This window comes from Ictidomys tridecemlineatus, chromosome 11, assembly GCF_052094955.1.
Source record: "Ictidomys tridecemlineatus isolate mIctTri1 chromosome 11, mIctTri1.hap1, whole genome shotgun sequence".
NCBI classification, from domain to species: Eukaryota; Metazoa; Chordata; class Mammalia; order Rodentia; family Sciuridae; genus Ictidomys; species Ictidomys tridecemlineatus.
Window position 1 is genome coordinate 118,956,588 of NC_135487.1, and position 18,205 is coordinate 118,974,792.

Below are 18,205 nucleotides of genomic sequence, written 5' to 3' on the forward strand. Positions count from 1 at the left end.
TCACCATGGCTGATTTTAGGACTTTCAGCAAAAGAATCTCTCCAAAAATATTAATGTAGATAAACTTCCTATTTTCCTGTTGCCCTGTTTTACTTGGCCACTGTCTGGAAAAAATCAGCACTCCAGAACCTGGACACCTCCTTACTAGTTTTCCCAAAATATGTAAACAAGGCCTCTGGCCTTGAGCTGGGGCTTCACAGAGAAGGCTACATTTCTAAGATAAGGAAGTTACCAACTGTAACTCCATGATAACAGCTGGTGGGGGGGTGGGGGGTGAGGAGGAGAGAAAAGGAAGAAAAAGCTCTCCCCTTCCCAGGTGTGTCCTTGGAAGGGTTAACTTGCCCAGAACACACACACATACACAAATACACAAAAACTGCTTTTTGTGAACTTCTGCAGACTGTGAACTTCTGAGCCCCTTCCCTTACATGTTGGGTACAAAATTCTGAAACAACCTAAACTTGGGGTTCAGGGGATTAATTGATTACAACAGAAGCTGTGCCTTCTGAATCTGGCTGCAACAAAATAAAACTATTTCCCTATCTTCAGTGCTATCTTAGGTGCCTTGCCTTGTCTGTCCCTACTACAGTATAATTCTATATACTTAAACATTGTTCATGTTTTCATGAAATGGTCAACAGATGTGATTAATTGTGTGTTGCAAAGAACAAACTATCTCTTATTAAAATGGAATAATTTGCCTAAATTATTTTTATAATAATTTGCCTAAACAATTTACAAGGATTGTTTCAAAGTGTGAATAAAAAAAGAGTTAACAGGAGAGAGAAATTAGAAGGTTCTAAATATGGATTTAATAGAAGAATAATGTGTTTCTAGATAAGAGAGTCTATTAAGTAAATAAGAGGGTTGAAGCAAGTGATGAAGAAAGTCTGTGTATGCTGGCTATATAGGTTTAAGTAAGTGCTAAAGAAGGTCTGTGTATACAACTATGGTTAAACAACAACTGTTATTTTGCAATATTGTAATATGTTATTTCTTTAAAAGCTAAACTTGATTAATATAAAAACATCAATAATAATTGTGGTACTATTACTCTTCTTTGTATATTAAGTGTGTTCATATTTTCCAGATATATGTCATTAAGATAAAAGTTTTTAAAAAATTATATCAAGCTAGTGTTCTCTAAAAGGTTGCATGGTTATTTTAGGCTTATAAAAATAACATTGGAGATTTATTTATATCATTTAATGTTCTAAAACTGAACCTGTTATCAATAAGATTAATATAAAGTTCTATACACTGGGTACAATTTATATGTAATATACTGTATTACCTAGTATTCATGTGACATCAAGCAACAACATACATAAACTTTATAAAATAATATTTAAAAACAAAGATCAGTTCGATAGTAGAACACTTTACCTAAGATTTATAAATCTTAGCCTTACCTGAGATAAGGCTATGCTTCCCATCTTACTACATGTCAGAAGGACTCCAAAGTAGGCCAGACTTTAGCTAAAGCCCAATACTCTTAATTTAGGGTGAAAATGACTTTGCTGGGTGTTTATGAGCAAGACTTAAAGTTAAATTAAAATGGCCAAGAAAACCAATATTTGGTTCTGGCCCTCTGAGTCAGTCTGAATCCAGGGAACAGGGAACTTCTATAAAGAGCTTTGCAACTCTGGGCAACATAACCTCCTGGTCAGAGAGATTATTGAGGCCACTGGAGAATGAAAACCCAATCAGTGCACTTGCTGTGAATTGGAGGGTCATTGGAGACAGGAGACATCCCTGATGCTTCCAAGGGAAGCCACAAGATCAAGCAAGACCTGGACCCATCCTAGCGCAAAAGGCACTAGCAGAACTAAGAAGCTGCTCTCAAGTTCCCCCATGAGGGACCCCTATGGGAACTCAGCTGACTCTTAACAATAGATAGAAACAAAGTCAATTTTGACCAACTTGATCTTAAACACCTACCAAAACCAGTTCAGCCAAAACACAGTCTTTCCTGGGAGTAATAAAAGACAAAAACAGCTAGAAAAAAGGAGACAGCAAATAAGCCAACAGGCTCCATGGGGAATGTTCAGTCAAGTATGGCCTTGGCTCCTCCCCCTCACATGACTCCTATTAGTCCTCTCTCGGTTTCTCCTAATCGGACCATATCTATTAAATTGCCTATAGAAGTTCATGCAAGATCAGATACACAAATTCACCAACAAGCTGGTCAATCAACTACTTCTTTAAGACTACCAGCCCTGATGCCCAAGATGGAGACCTGTGATTCATGACCAACTCCTCTGGCTCCAGAGACTCTGTGCCCATCTAAAACCCTGTCTAACCCATTTTTCCAGTTTTCACAACCCCTCTTTAACTTCCTAGGAATGAGAACTACTCTCCAGCAGGTCCACTCTGCTTATTCTGTCTGTTCTACAGTATCCCCACAAGGAAGCATCAAACCTAAACTCCCCACACCTCAGATGAGGAGCCACTAGCCAGGCAAAGACTGGTAGATCAACTTCACTCATGTGCCTAGGCACAAAAAGCTTTGCTACCTACTTACATTGGCTGATACTTATAGAAGTCTTCCCTACATCCAGGGAAATTGCTGACACTGTCACCTCCATCCTCATCCAGCAGATCATTCCCAGGTTCGAAGTTCTCACTTCCATCCAGTCAGACAACAGTCTGGCTTTCACTTCTCAGGTTGTTCAACTAGTCTCCAAAGGTCTCAACATCACTTGGAGGCTCCACATCTCCTATCAACCCCAATCCTTGGGTAAGGTTGAGAGGCCTAATGGCATTCTCAAGGATCATCTCACTAAATATGCTATTGAACTCAGGCTCTTCTGGCCCAATCTCCTGCCATTGGCCCTCACCTGAATTCAGGGAGCCCCAAGAGCTCCCTCAGGCCTTAGCCCCTTTGAGCTACTCTCTGGGTGCCGTTTCTTAATCAACCAAAGCTTTTCAATCACTCCTCCTCCCCTTGTGTCCTACCTGCCTAATCTCACACTTCTATGCAAACTCCTAAGGGAACATGCAGACGGGTGCCTTCATGTTCCATTCATTGCCTCAATCCCTGCACAATCACCAACTGAATTGGACCCTCTTTAACTGGGTGACTCAGTCTTACTTCAGGAACTCCATTCTCAATCATTGGAAGCTCAATGGATGGGACCCCATACAGTCATACTTACTACCCCAATGATGGTCAAACTTTTGGGCCACTCCACTGGTACCATGCCTCTCACCTTAAAAAGGCACTTGTTCCAAATGTCCAGTCCTGGACTTCCACCATGCCCACCAAACTCAAAATTTCTCGCCAACCCTCTTCTTCTTTTACTAATCATTTTTCTCTCTCAAGTTTTTATCTCAAACCACAGATACCACTTCTACATCCAAGTGACATGACACCAGGATGACACCACCCACTCTCAGTTTATGGGTCAAGGCAATTGCCCTTCCACTGGCTGCAATTGGTCTGTCACCCTTAATATTACTGGATTCAACCAAGCCACCTCCAATACCTCCTAGAGTCCCTGCTACAGGAAGAGTGGCTGATACCAAGAATCTCCTACATCCAGGACTGGTTTTATGCCATCAAGGACTTGTGGCTTCAAGGAACTTTTATGGACTTTACCCCTACCACAGTAGTTGTCTGTAGCCACTGAGTGTTATTTCTGGCTGCCCTGGTGTTCTCAGACCTGTCCCCAGAACATTCCTCCACTTCCCCTTCTAGGTCCAAAGCCTCCCACCATTAAGCAGGAAGTAGCCAGAGGACTTTATGCCATCCCTCATGTCACTTAGAAAAACAAAAAGGGAGGAATGTTGGGTGCAGAGCAGGCTGAACTGTGTTGTCTGCAGGGCAGGCTGAACAGATGTTGGCTACAAGATAGTCCACGCACTCAAACCCCCCCTCTATCTGGTTCTTTATCATCTGTTTGCATCAAGTCTGAACATTCAACCCAACTCAAGGCTGAACACTTAACCCCCCATTAGGCCAATAAGGCAGCTTGCAGACCCAGAGGCCCCATTAGATTTGGGCTATAAAAACTCCCTCCTGCCAGGCCCCCCTTCTTGCTCTCTCTCTCTTGCTCTCTTTTTGTCTTTCTTGCATGCGCTCTCTGTCTCTCTCTTGCTCTTGCTCTCTCCCTCTTCATCTCTCCTCTCCTCTTCTCTCCTCTCCTCTTCTCTTCCTCTCTCTCTCTCTCTCTCTCTCTCTCTCTCTCTCTCTCTCTCTCTCTCTGTTTCTCTCTCTCTCCTTCTTTCTTTTCTCTTTGTTGCACTGCTGCAATAAAGATCTTTTAGTTGCTCCTAGTGTTGTGGTCACTTTTCTTTCATGTACCACAACATGTGTCACCTGGACTCCCAGAGAATTCTTAGGCTTGTGATTCTTCTGACTAAGTGGGTCACAAGAGACACTCCCTTAGGAAGCCATGGTCAGGCAGGCAGTTTGGTCTCCCTTGAAGTCATCTGTGTGCACATAGTGTTCATGCATGTGTATGAACCTGGTTGCTTCTGCACACAATCACCCAGTGACACACTGTGCTCATTGAAGCACAAAAGGGGCTGTGCTTTGCACAGTCTTATTGCAAACTGTGTCAGAGTGAGGGAATTTAGTGTGCAGCACTGGCATTCAACGTCCCTTGAAAATCAAGTCAATTCAGTGCAGAGAGTGATTTTGGTCTTTTTGTCCTCTCCCATTTCTTTAAATTAAAAAAAAAAATTGCAGAAGCAATTTTTAAGCCACTTGTTTAAAATCTTAATGAAGACAAGTGAACTCATGGGCACAGAAATGACTAGCTGACTCAAGAGTTATTATACAGATGCATAAAACAAGTTCTAAATGCATGAAGAAGTGGCAAATTAGACAATTCTCATTTTAGAAATAACTGTGTTTGTTGTAAGTTCTTTGTGACTAATGGCATCCCACTGCAAAGTTTCCTGGTGTCTCAATGACCATGACTTAGTTGTAATATAAGGATCTATCATGATTGATGTTTTCTGTTTTATAAGAATATTGCATGACCAATGTTCCACCCTTTATTTCCTTAGAACACTGAGGCCCTCCAGGGGGTTGCCTGACTCAAAGCAAGACTCATGTGTACCTAGTTGGCAGGAAACCAAGAACTGGGCACAGGTTCAGAATCCAAACAACTACCCTCTTTGGAGGATTAGGACCCTAAGCCAACCAGTGCAGGATGTGTGATGTTGGAATCTTTTACCTCCCTTGGGACCGCGGCCATTATTGGGTGTTGGCTGTGGTGGCCTCATGGGGTTTTGACCTTAGTCCCGCCTAATGGTTTAACCTGAAATCTGCTAGGCCCTTAGTGATAGTGACGTAACTGCTCCTTATTGGTTCTTGGTACTATCTCTTCTTACTCCCTCTTTCTATCACTGTATAACCTTGTCCCTGACACACAGTTGAGATTGCTGCACCTCTATGGTTGACTCAACTCCGGACTCCCTGTAATTCTGGGCCAGGCTGGGTGGTGGGACGGGTTGACACCCTCTTGGTCAGATAAGGGAAGCACCAGCTGGTCTCGTGCATTCCCCAAACCTTTGTTGGAGGGCGGTTCTGACAGTGTGAGACCCTCTCCAATACTGTAAATTAAAAGCATTTTATCATGTAACAACCAACTGGGCTGGATTTTACAGCAGTGCCCAATCACTCTGAGCCATGTGGGAAATAACTGTAGTGTTAACACAGGAGCCAGTATGACCCTGCAGGTGCACTTGGGGAAAGGCCCAGGAGACTTGCATCAGGGTGTAACTCAAGCAAACTTAGGTGAAGGCAAATTATACAAAAAGGTCTTTCATCTATAAGGGGGAGCATGCAGGGGCTACCTTCTCCTTGCTTTGGGCTCATTCCCCAGCCTCTATGAGGCATTTCTTCATGGAACTTGGAAGTCTTGATACTCCCCAAATGTCTGGAACAGCAGGTTTTTCATCATTTCTTGCCTAAGATCTGGCACCCTCCTGGGCTTCTGTCTCACCAACAGCAGCCTCTACCCCAGAGACCTGTAATCTGCTGACAGCTGGGAAGGAATAGGCACAGGCATCACAAATCCTATTTTGTCACAAGCTCTCCTGAACCACGGAATGAGCCTGGTGTCTCAGGAGTGCCCAAAGTGGAGGTGGTAATGGCATTGCAATTCTTCACAATCTGAGGTATCCTAGTGCTGCCAGGAGTCTGCTTGAGTAACCTGAGAAGCTACACCATGATTTCCATGATGTCAGTGATATTTTATGTGCATTTCTCTAGAGGAAGCAGAGGCAGGAGCAGCTCCATGCTCTCCCTGCTCTTCTTGTTGGATTGGTGTTGGGCTGACTGTGGGACACTATAAGCACATAGCAAGTAGAAAAACTACATCAGTGTCACGGTGTAGCCTCCAGCATTAGAACTGAAGTAACCAGCTATGGAGGTAAAAGCAATAAAGGGCCCATCTGTGTTGTAAAAGAGCAACCTCTGCTCACACAGAAGCAAGATTCAGGAATCTCGCTTTAAAATCCGCAGCATTAACCATGTTTTAGAACTATTTCTTCTGTCCAATTTGATCATAATTTACTCACACTCTGAAAAGTATTAAAATGTACTTCAACTTTTCTCTAATTGTTTTTATATATAAATCCCTGAGAAGATATTTATCTACTTGAAATTTGCTTTTAGAGTTAATAAACTTTCTGCATGGAAGCAGAAACCCCAAGCCTGTGCCATCTGTGCTGTCACATGTCAGGAGAGTTGTAGACCAGGCCACCCTTTCTAAAAGCAGGGTAGGGTGAGGTGCTGAGATGCAGAATCCCAGCACAGGAGCATGAGGTGCATGATGCTCACTCATACTTGGAGACTCAGAGGTCTTGACCTAATGGGGTATCAGGGCCACCATAATGCTTCTTAGGAACCTTATTTTTCTGCTTTTTTTAGACCTCAGGACAGCTGGTGCCACAAATGAGCAAGGAGTTTAACCAAATTGGATGAAGAAAATGGACAAAGAAAGAAAAGGAACAGGAGAAGAAAAGAGAAAGTGAGGAGGATTTTAGGGAAGGAACTTGGAAGCTGGAGGGAAACTGTGGTAGGTCACCACTCATCAGCACCTGTCCCCTGGAAAGATGATGAATGGAGGGCAGACAGTCTGGGACTAGATGCAGCTGTTCAAAGAAATAAAAACACAGCAAATAATGTCAGCTGGACTGTCAGGGAGACCAGGGGCTATTTTTCTCCATCTCAGGGATCATAAAATCACATCTCTGTGAATCCCATACCCAGAAAGAGGTCAACTTAACAATGTCGCCTAAGAACTAACTGGCCCACCTGAGCCCCAGCACTCCTCAGGGTGACCTAGGGGCTGATCACAAGCCCAGTTGACCCCCCAATTGCCTCTCTCACCTTTATCATAGGGACACTACCAGTCTGTCAAGCATGGGCAGGAGGATTCCACTTGAGAATATCTGCCCTTGCACTCCCACAGATCCCTAACTTGAGAGAGTCATGAGTCCAAAGATCAACTGCTGAAAAACATCCAAACTTTGCTTCTTGATATCTTGCACTGCCCCCGTCCCAAGCCTAGGCAGAGTGTTCACCTGCTGTACTGCAGCCCTTTCCAAAGAGACTAAAGAATAAGGGGAATCTCCTCCTCCTTAGTGAGAAGAAAAGGGAAGAGACATTGTCCTTGAAGTGTAACAACTTTACTACCAAATATGCTACCACACAGCCAGACTGAGAAGTGCTGGGCACCTGATCCAGAAGCCACTCGGACCCCACCTGTGGATATCAAAGAGAAGGACTTCCCAGGTAGCCTGGAAGTGACTTGATTCTGGAGAGAAGAACTGGAGAGAGAGTTTGCACCAGGCTCTGCACCAACTCTTCCTGCACTTGGCTCTTTTGGGATTCACAGTCACATTCTTCTGCCCCTAATCTACATCACAGCTAAGAACTGTCAGAGCTCTCCCAAGCATGTATCATTCTCCTCACTTCAGGATACTCATCAGATAATGACTGCCTCCACCTAACAGGAAAAATGGCAGGCTCAACTTCACGTCTGCCAAAAAAACTGTTGTGCTGACATCAGTTTGCTGATTTAGTGGATTTTCTAAACGCATGTATCTTCTGAGCTATTCTGTGGACACCAGCAGTATTATTGGCTATGCCTCAGGCTGGTCAGGCATATTCTGTGCATCTGAACAAAATTAGAACAAACATGAAAAAGAAGTCCCAGGTCACACACCTCACAATAACTCAGAAACTGAAGAAATCACCTGCCATACCATTGACAGTCCTCCCATCACTGGAGACTCTGACAATGGCTTGTGGTGGAGTAGAGGGCTAGATGGGACCAGGAATGTGCATTTCTTGCCAGGTAGCAACAAAGTGCCACAGCTTGTCAGGGTGGGGCTCCATGCCATTCCCAGTGCCCATATACCATGGTGCTTAACAGGCAGGATTATTAGACAATCTTCTGGCAGCCAGATGCCAAATTAGCCAGAGAAGAATCTGCCTAACACTGGCTGTTCCAATGACAATTAGGCATTCTTCAAAGTTGGAGCTTCTTGTAGGAACTCAGGATGGGTGTCCAGGAAGAACAGTCTCTAAATCAGTGAGAATAGAATCTGCAGTTGTCAACACAGGCTGCAGTGTAGTCTCCTGGGAACTCAAACACTGATGTTCAGTTCCCCCAGAGCAACACAGCAACAGTCTCTGCATTAGGAGTAAGGGTGGGAAATGTTGCAAAGCTGCCAGGTGGTCCGCAGGGCATCCAGTATTGAGAAGTACAAAACAGAGGCCATTTGACCCTGCCTGGCTGGGCCCTCAGCTGATGAGGGAGGGGCTTGTGGTAAGACTGGTAAAGCTATGGATTCCATAGACATGGTATGAAGATGCCACAATGCCAGGGACACAGTACAACTCCAAAGATAAATGAGGTCATTTGCAGCCCTGTTCTCCAAGGTGATGTGACCAACCTCAACTTCTAAGCCATAGGGGTGTTCCAAATCCAGTAAACATCGGTAGTTCTAAAGGTGGGTCCAGGATTCTGAGGCATTCATCCTGGTGACTTTCTGGGATTTAGGAGAAATGTGTTAAAATCTGACTTTGCTACATGGTATATTTATCTCAGCAGTCTCTCCAACAGCCTGGGTGCAGCCTTATGATCTGTTAAGTTGGGAAGGAATAGTGTGAAATCTTTGATAAGCTCCACACCCAGAAGTGCCAATAGGAAGCAGCAAGGAGAACTGAGTGCCAGCCCCTGCCTGCATCATGAGACAGAGAAGTACATGTCAGCATGAATCCAGGGTTATTGTAAAGAGCTTTCAAACTGTGTACAATAGTTTCAGTTCATGTCGCCAGTATTTAAATTAACATTTAAGTAAAGTGCATATGTGACAGATACTTTAAAATCCACTAAAAACTTCTCAGTGCTTTGGAGATAAAAGCATAGAGAGAAAGCTCCACTGAGAGCTCTGCACCCAGGCAAATCACACCTCTGTTCTGCCAAAGACCTCACATCCTGGAAATTTTATAAAGCTGGCATGAGGATGAACATCAGGGACAATTACCAAAGGAAAAATAAAAGTAAACTCCACTTGAGCCTGGAAGAGACGGCTGTCCTGAAAGTGCTGAATACTCTTTGAAATTTGCTAAAACATCTAACTTAATACTCAACTCTAACCACCTGTTTCTAAAAATCACCTCCTGCCCACTTCAGCAACTTCATCACTCTGGTTTTCTCATCCTTTTTGCATAGTTTTTACCTTTTAAGGATATACAGATTTGACTTATCTAAGGGCATATGACTTAATTTTCTATTTCTACTAATCACTTTTTAAAGTTACCCCTCTTATTAAAACTCAATTTTTTTCTTATAACTAGTTAAAGATTTACTAAGTGGTGTATCCAATCCAAAGTCTCTGTTTAAAATGAATCTAGCAATAAATGCAAGTTTATTTATGCATTATTTCATAAATTTTGACAATGATTTTTTTTTATTACTGTATGGCCAAGAGTTCACTTGATCATTTTGCTGTAAAAGTCAAAGATTCCATCAAATAAAAAGAAATATACAGCATCAATTAATCAAATTAATAGGAAAATATAGTTCAAATTTGCACCCACAATTAGATGGAAAAGGTAAAAGCCAAAACCAATGGTAAAAAGATGGAGAACCCATGAGTTCTGTGTGTATTCATACAGCCACCACAAATACTTTAATCCAAGGGTATTCGGGCACATGTACTTAAACTTCTTTAAATACAAAGAGCCACATCACCTGTAAAATGGTGCAGAATGGTGAATAATGAATAAAATACAAAACAATGCAAAAATACTACCTTTTGATAAATTGTTTTTTTTTAATTTCTTAATTGATGTTCTATAAATGGTGACATTTAGGTAAATTGTCCTTTAGGTGTATTGATTGCTAGGAGAATGGGTGTTAGACAAATCAGTTTGTGTTGTTCCCAGTTAGAAACAGTTCATCACCTCCTAGATTCTGGGAAGAAGTCTGTTAGAGGCTGTGCAGCACTGGCAGAGAACACTGTAGGAGCCCTGTGCATCCTTCTGTGCATCCATCCTGGGGCCCCCCTCCCTGTGTTTCTCCCCATCACTGCATGTCTCAACTTCTTGCATGACCCCACCCACCTCCTACCTTGGGCTCTGCATCAAGTCCACAGCTGCTAGCCTGACACAGGTCCTCTGCTCAACAGACCCCCTCATGTCCTTTTCCTCCAGTGTGGTGCCCGCCTTTCCTTCTGTGCTTCCGCCTGGTGCTTCCTCTCTGCCCCTTCTGCCTTCCTCTTTTCTTTCTTGGACTCTTGTCCTGCCACTTGGGGATCTGCAGGTGGGTGCTATCTTGGTGTTGCCCTTCTGGTCCCTCTGGAAGGTGGGTGCTTGCACCTTGCTCATGTGGATGCTGAGGACCACCACACCTGGCCACTCACTTCTCTGATGCAGGAGTTTGTGGGGCAGGAGGCTGGCCTTCCACCTGGCAGAGGCTGACCCCTGGGCCCCTGGCAGGTAAAGAGATGGGGTGCTGACTCTTGGAACCTCCTCTCTGGAGGTCCTCTGGGCCTCAGAAGTCTGCTATTGTTGTTCAGTGCCCTCCTCCTCAGCCCTCTCTTGGGCAAGGGTGTCCTGGTTCCCTGCTAGCTGCTAGGATTTTCTTACTGCCTGCTGCCTTTTTCGCCCACAGGAAAGGTCCTCAGGGCTCACAGTTTGGCAGATGATAAGTCAGAATTGGACTGTAAAAGCTTATGCTCATCCTGATCATATGGTCTAGGATGCTCCCATCCTCCAGGCCCCACTTGGAGTGCTAGGTCAGCATGGACCGCACAAACTCAGTGAGTCTCTGTAAGCATTTTTGGAGGTTGTAGGCTTCAGAACTTCCTCAGAGGCCAGCAGCAGCTCTAGCCTGTACTTTTCCTCAAACTCTTCGGGATAGGGTTGGGCGCGGCCTCCGCGCGGCCTATGTAAGCGGCTCGCTTCTGAGGGGATATTTCATGGCGGGTGTCCCTTCCATGTATATCTGCCCCTGCATCAGGACTCTAGCACACTCCATTTAGCCCTACATGGTGACTTTCATCATGGCAGTGAAGCTGAAAATGTCCCTTCTTTCAAGATCAAGACCAGAGAAATAGTTGAACAGGTAGTTGGTGATGGTGGGGTGTCCTGCAGGCACAGCTGTGATTAGGGCCATGTTCTCCTTGCCTTTCCAGTTGATGCTTATGGGGGCAGTCTGCTAAGGTTATCACAGTGTCCACAAAGCAGACAACAAAAAGGCCCATCAAGCACTGCAGTTGGTCCCCTGCACCTTCTCATTTCGAGGACCCCACTGCACCAGTGCTTGAAGGAGGAGCCCTCAATCCTTGGCACAGCCAGTGCACAGGAAGGTGGCCTCCTCCAGGACATTGTCCAGGGTGCTGTCCATGCTCACCACACTGCATTTCTCGTCACTTTCAGAAAGATAGAAGGAATCATCAGAAGCGATTCTATGGGTGTCTGCCAGAGTATTCTTTTCTTCACATTTTAGCTTGTCTGAAATTGGGATGCATCTCATTACCACCAACCAGTTGATAGTCACAGAATTATCCCAGATTGTGCACATGTGAATTATAGCTTATAGTGGTATCCTCTTGACTGACCTGCATACCATTAATATAAAAAATGCCAGGTTTGATTGGCATTGTAAAATGGCTTCAAAAATATTACCCTATGACTCAAGTTTATCATATATGCAGAAAAGCATGGAAACAGAGCAGCAGGGTAGAAATTTGATATTAGTGAAACAAATACTCAGTGTTAGCAGAACTGATCACCATTTCATATTTTCTTGAGTAGCACTCACAAAATATTTTGAGAGCTAACATAGGAAGATAAGCACAAATAGATGAAGTTGAACTACATTTTGTCAGTGAGGCCTTGCAAAAGGTTGTCTGTCTCATGCCAATCAATGAAGTTGAAGGCAAAGAAAATCACTGTCTCACACTGTCTCATATGTGAGACAGTGCAAGAAGGTTCAGAGGAGAAATGACTGAATGCTTGTCTTGGTCTAATCAGTGAATTAGTTGAGTGGTAAACTCAAGGCAGGTGGGGTGTGGCTGGAGGAAGTTGTTCATTGGAGGCATGTCTATGAGGTATACATTTTGAATCTGGAGAAAAGAGTTTCTCTCTTTCTCTGCTTTCTGATCATAGTGTAAGTTGCCTCCCTATGCCACACTCTTTCTCCATTGATATTAAATTTATGTCTAATTACACATGAATATTCATATTATTACATATGCTTTATATTAATGTAGTTTTATGTATAGAACTAAATTTAGGAATAGTGTAGGGTTAGACATAGTGCTAGGGAATGAATATATATATATATATATCTCAAAAGCATGGTGGCTTTGCTTCTTTTGTGGCTCCTGGAAGGCAAAGGTCTCAATGCTGGAGCACACAGAAGGACCCTTAACGATTTCACCTGCAAGTAAACAAAAGAATTCTGTTCAGATGGAACTGTTAGACCCCACTTATGATGCCCAGACACTGGAATTAGGGCAAAGCATGCAGGAAGGCATAAACATGGTGGGAGGTAGTAAAAAGAATGAGTCAAGGGGATGCACTGGATCTGGAGGAGATTCCAGGTTCCAGCTTAGAGGATAAGCTTCCCTGTGCACCCAAATCCCTGGTGCCCCAGCCATAGCCCTACTGCATGTCATATGGTCAGATCCTACTACTGTCCTTTTATTACCCAGTTCATACTACATGTTATGTGGTCTGAAGAAAAATAAAGGCCTTGTCATATTCCAGGAAAAGAAGGAGGAAGCATGAAACACGCACATGTAGAAACAGCCTGTACTGAAGAGGACATATTGGGGCAAGTTCCCCTGTTAAGTGTGTGTCTCATTTTTCATAAGGAGAAGTCAAATTGGCAGGGACCTCAGAGATGGTCCACCTTTAACAGATGAAGGGTAGTAGCTCACAGAGGCAAAGGGGCCAGCCAATGGCATACAACCAGTTAACATTTAGCCTGGAGTTAGAGACCAGAAATTTGGAACAAAAGAGGGTGGCCTGCACACTGGAGGGAGCCAGCAGGAACTGGAGGCTGTGGGTTAACTTGGCAGGGATAGGAAGAGGCTGTACAGAGCCAATCCTCCAAGTGTTGTGTTAAGAGGCTCAGGAAAGAAAGCAATCCTCGGAGAAGAACCAAAGGGAATTAGAAAACAAGAGCTAGTTAATATACATCCCATGCTTGATCACACTATGGGTGTCAAGGCTCTCAGGGTACAACTTAGGAACATTCCTAGAATGCTCAACTGCTCTGATGTTTACCATATAAGTTTAAAGGTTTAATTTCTCATATTTAAAACAATCAGTTACACATGAATTTTCTCTTAATAGGATTTCTAGGGAATTATTAGCACAGCATTTAAGTGAAAGTAGAGAATATCTGCTATATATATATATTTTAAAACTTTTCCCTTAAAGTGTATTTTTTTCTTTTCTTTTCTTTTTTTTATTGGTTGTTCAAAACATTACAAAGCTCATGACATATCATCTTTCATACATCTTTTTTTCATTATCAGTTTTTTCTTTTATATCCAGGAGACCAAATGGATCTTCCTTCATGTTTTTTAAAGAAAATGAGATGTTAAAATAAAATGCTGTTCTTAACCTAATTTTGTGCACTAAAGTCAATTTATAAGGTTATGCCTTATTTGGTTTTTCATAAAGTAGTTCAGGAAAGTCCAGAATGCACTTATGGCCTCAAGATCTCTTGGTAGACAACTAATTCACACAGAGACTTTGAAAGTTTCTTCCCTCAGGGACCAACTGAACTGCATTTCTCTGGCTCCTAGCTTGACTGACATTAAGGAGAGAAAATTGGGCTAAAGGGGAGAGATGGTGAGGAGAGGAGAATAATAACAGGGTAGAAAGCGGAGCGGGCAGGAGGGTGAAGGGATGGAATCTTAAGAGGAGGCTATCCAGGAGCTAAGACCTGTGTGGTGAACCTGATATCTCCTAGAAGGTAAAGGAGGTCAGGGTCACTTACAGAGCTGATGTCAGATGGTGATGTATTTGAAGCAGGCTCTGTGACTGTGTAAGATGGAATCGTTGCTTTCGCTCCAAGTTAGTCCTTGCCTTCTTCAAAATATCATGTGTCCTGGTCACTGAAAGAAGAAAAGAGCCCCAGAGAGAAGGAATTTCCAGCTGGGCCCTACTTGCTGGGCATGCATTTTCTAGAGCATTTTCTTCTCACCCCTCAATCATGGCCTCTTGCTGACCCCTTTTTCTCCCCCTCCTTCTGCAACCACAACTGCTCATGTCACAGGAGGGTTGGGCCCAGTGCATCAGACTCTCCCTTCCCAACATTCCCAGTGCCTCTGTGGTCACTGTTTATCTGCAGCACAAGTGGGACATCTGCAAGACAAGCCCTTTCCTCTGCTGCTCCACAGCTCAGGGGCACCTACGCTGGCTGACAATGAACTGCTCCATGTTCTCCTTCTGCTGGTTAGCAGTCTTCAGACGCTCAGCTGTGCTCTCAAGGAGCTTCTCCTGTTTCGATACTTGGGCTCGCAGATCCAGGAGCTCCCTTTCCATTGATTCATCCTGGGGAAGAAGGACAAGCTCTCAGACAACAGTTTGGAGACCGAATGTATCCAGTTCTTTGTGGTTCCTACCAATCAGAAGCAGAACTCCAATCTTCTCAGCAGACTGAGTTCCCTTCATTATAGCTTCTCAATCCCTCAGTTCAGAACAGTTGAGAAAAAGACCACAGGTAGGAATGTTGAGAACCTGAAAGCCCCCAATCAAGGATCAAGGAGACCCTGACTCCAGACCCACAGCAACTCCCAACTGTGAACAAGACCTCCAAATCAGTCCTTGAAGTAATTTTGTCTCACCCTTCTCCCATCCATGCTGGACTTGGAATTTCAGAGATACTATGTCTGGGACACAGGGCTACCTGATGACAGTGTTCACATTTCAAAATGTCTGTACGAATCTGAAGATGGTAAAGTGCTTCCTTGTAATTAGCATAGTTTTTTCCCCAAACATACCAGTTACATTAATATGGAAATAAAAACTAGTGAGCGGATCCAGATTCTAGTCCAACCAAGGCAGGACAATTCTTTAGGGGCTCTACCTTTTCCCCAGACTGGAACAGAGATAAAAGGTGTGTTGGGATTCTAGGAGCATGACTGAAAGAAGCTGCAGGATCACAGTGACTTCCTTTGATCTTTTGACCAAGAAGCCCTGAGGAATGGAGAAGCTTCAAAGGCCCCTGAATTTTAGTTCAAACTTCAGATTTATTGGAAGCAGATATTTATAGATTACCATGGCATCAATGTCTGTGCTTCTCCATTTCCTTTTCTTCTCTTTGAATTATTATCTTGGGGTTTGGGGTGTGAGGACAAAGTAAGGTAATCAGAGCTTCAATGAAAACATCCACCAGGGGTCTCCCTCCAGGATGCTACATTAAGATCCAGCACATTCTAACAACCTGTGTAGCTCCTGACCCTCAGAAAGCCCTGGAACTGAGAATACAGAATCTCATGGGGCAGAAAAACAAAGCTTATACCAGAAGACAACACTGGCCTCTTACCACTTTGCCAGGCAGCCCAGGGCCATGGATACTTGGTAAAGCTGCTCTCCAGAACATGGTCAGGAGCGAGGCTGACTCATCTAGGGTGCGCTGCAGGGCATGAGCACTGCTTCTTAGCTCATGGAAACATTTGCTGCCTGGTGCCTGTGGAAAGGTGGGAGGGAGCCATGGACATCACTGAAGTTGAGACATCACAGGGCTCACGACATTGCAGCCCTGCACAAGACTCAAGCTTTCTTTGTTGATGAGGCACAAAGCATGGGCTGCTTGAACCTGCAAAACCCTAGCTCATCCCTTTGAGGTCCCAGGACTGAATAGTGGCTCCTTTTACCTGGAATGACTCCTCACCTGGACACCCTATATAAGGCTGTCACAGCTCATTCCCATGTCATGTCCTCTACAGACCTTTTAACTTCCTTGCATACAATAAAAGACCCCTCTGCACCAGTGAACTTGAGGTACAAGAGGTGACTTCTCACATTGGGCTTGTGGCCCATTAGTTGGTTTATGAATAGGGGTATGTATCTTGCCCTCAAGTGGGGGTTACCTGGATGCAAGGCTCTGTCTATACATCCATGGGTCTCTGGTAGCTCAGACAGCACAGCCATTGGCCCTTGTTGTCTCTGAACACAGATGCACTCTGAGAAGCATTTGCAGATTGCCTCCCTCCCACTGCCAGATTCTTACTCTTTCCACACACAAGGCCTTTATGGATGTGAATCCCTTAGTACCTGTCCACCTGACAGATTTTAATCCACATGGGTCAGCATGAGTGTAACAGATAATGAGCCATGAGGCTGTGCTGATTTCAACATCATATGGGCATCAACTCTTAACAAATACTTTACTGAGGATGGTGGCAACACTGCACAGACATCTCTGTGGCTCTGAGGCAGAATATCTAGTTGGTTTCCTATACCACAGAGTAGAACATAGAATGAATAAGGAGATAGGGAAGCAAGGGCTTGGCTAGAATAATTGGAAGATGCTTCCTCTGTCATTGGGAGATGCAGGCCACAAAAATAAAAAGGGGAGAAGAAACTAGAATTAAGGACAAAGGGCACAAAGAAAGAGTGAAGGCAGGAGCTGCAGGTGTGACTACCTCTGAGCCCTGAGCTTCAAGGCCCAGGAAGTTGCATGTGGGTGTCAGGAGAGACTGGATCTGTTCAACCAGCTGTTTCCCCTCCCCAATCTGCTCTCTGAGAGCAGTATAGTCATCAATGTGGCCTATGATGTGGCGGCCATGCTTGTTGGCGAAGGAGCCATCCATAGAATCACCCTCTAGCTTCAGAGAGTTCTTCATTCCTGAAGGATCATTTGAATCCAGCTCTGAAAAAGAAAGCCACAATAATAAAGATCTGCTGTTATTCATGAAAATATCCTCAGTTCTCACAGTGCAGAGACAGTGAAAGAGCTCAGGGTCAAGAAAGGCAGCCTTCAGAAATGCAGGGTGGCTCAAGCCTATAGACACCTTTTGTTTTCTTTATTTTTATAATCTTTCTTACAACATTACATAATGATAAACGTTCCAGAAGAAAAATTTTGTTTTCATTGACAAGTGGGCTATTCAGGACAATATTATAAACATGAAATCTTTCTGTATAGAAAAGGCACAGACAACTGAATAAGAATGTGTACAGGGCAATGACCAAAAGACAGCAATAGGACAACTGTGGCAAGAAGAAGAATGAGAAGAAAGGCAGCCACAGAAGTCTCAAGGAACATGGAAGATGCTTTCTCTGTGAGGAAAAAGGATGTCGCACACAGAAAATTTTCTAAATTCACATGACACACTTACAGAGGACCAGGACATATTTGCATTAATAATTTTCCTTCATTGTGTCCAAGCCCTTTAGTTGTCATATTTATACCATTTGTCCTGGTGACAATGACAGTATCTGAGCCAGGAGAAGAGAAAGAAGAGCTGTGGAGGACCAGAGTTAGAAAATCTATGCCAACACCCCAAACACCGAGGAAATACCTGAATCTAGGGAGTAAAAACAACCAGTGTCAAGGACATCACAAACAGCCTGCACCCCAAATCATGCACAGTCTAGCCTTTACCACACAAGATCTAAGGTGCCAGGACTTCCCTCTCATATCATTAGCCTATATATGTCACATAGAAAAGCAAAAGTCAACAGATTGATATGTTTCTATTATTT

At 43.8% G+C, this 18,205-nt stretch overlaps 1 protein-coding gene across 1 annotated transcript; it reads right to left on the minus strand.

The window, feature by feature from the left end:
- Positions 1-10,281: 10,281 nt before the first annotated feature.
- LOC144368372 (myomegalin-like) lies at positions 10,282-17,560 on the minus strand. Its single transcript, XM_078027185.1, has 4 exons — positions 16,041-17,560; positions 14,908-15,046; positions 14,490-14,607; positions 10,282-12,917 (listed from the first exon to the last, which is right to left on the minus strand). Exons 1-4 carry the CDS (start codon positions 16,095-16,097, stop codon positions 12,914-12,916), a joined length of 318 nt encoding a protein of 105 aa, XP_077883311.1. The 5' UTR covers positions 16,098-17,560; the 3' UTR covers positions 10,282-12,913.
- Between the last annotated feature and the right edge of the window lie 645 nt (positions 17,561-18,205).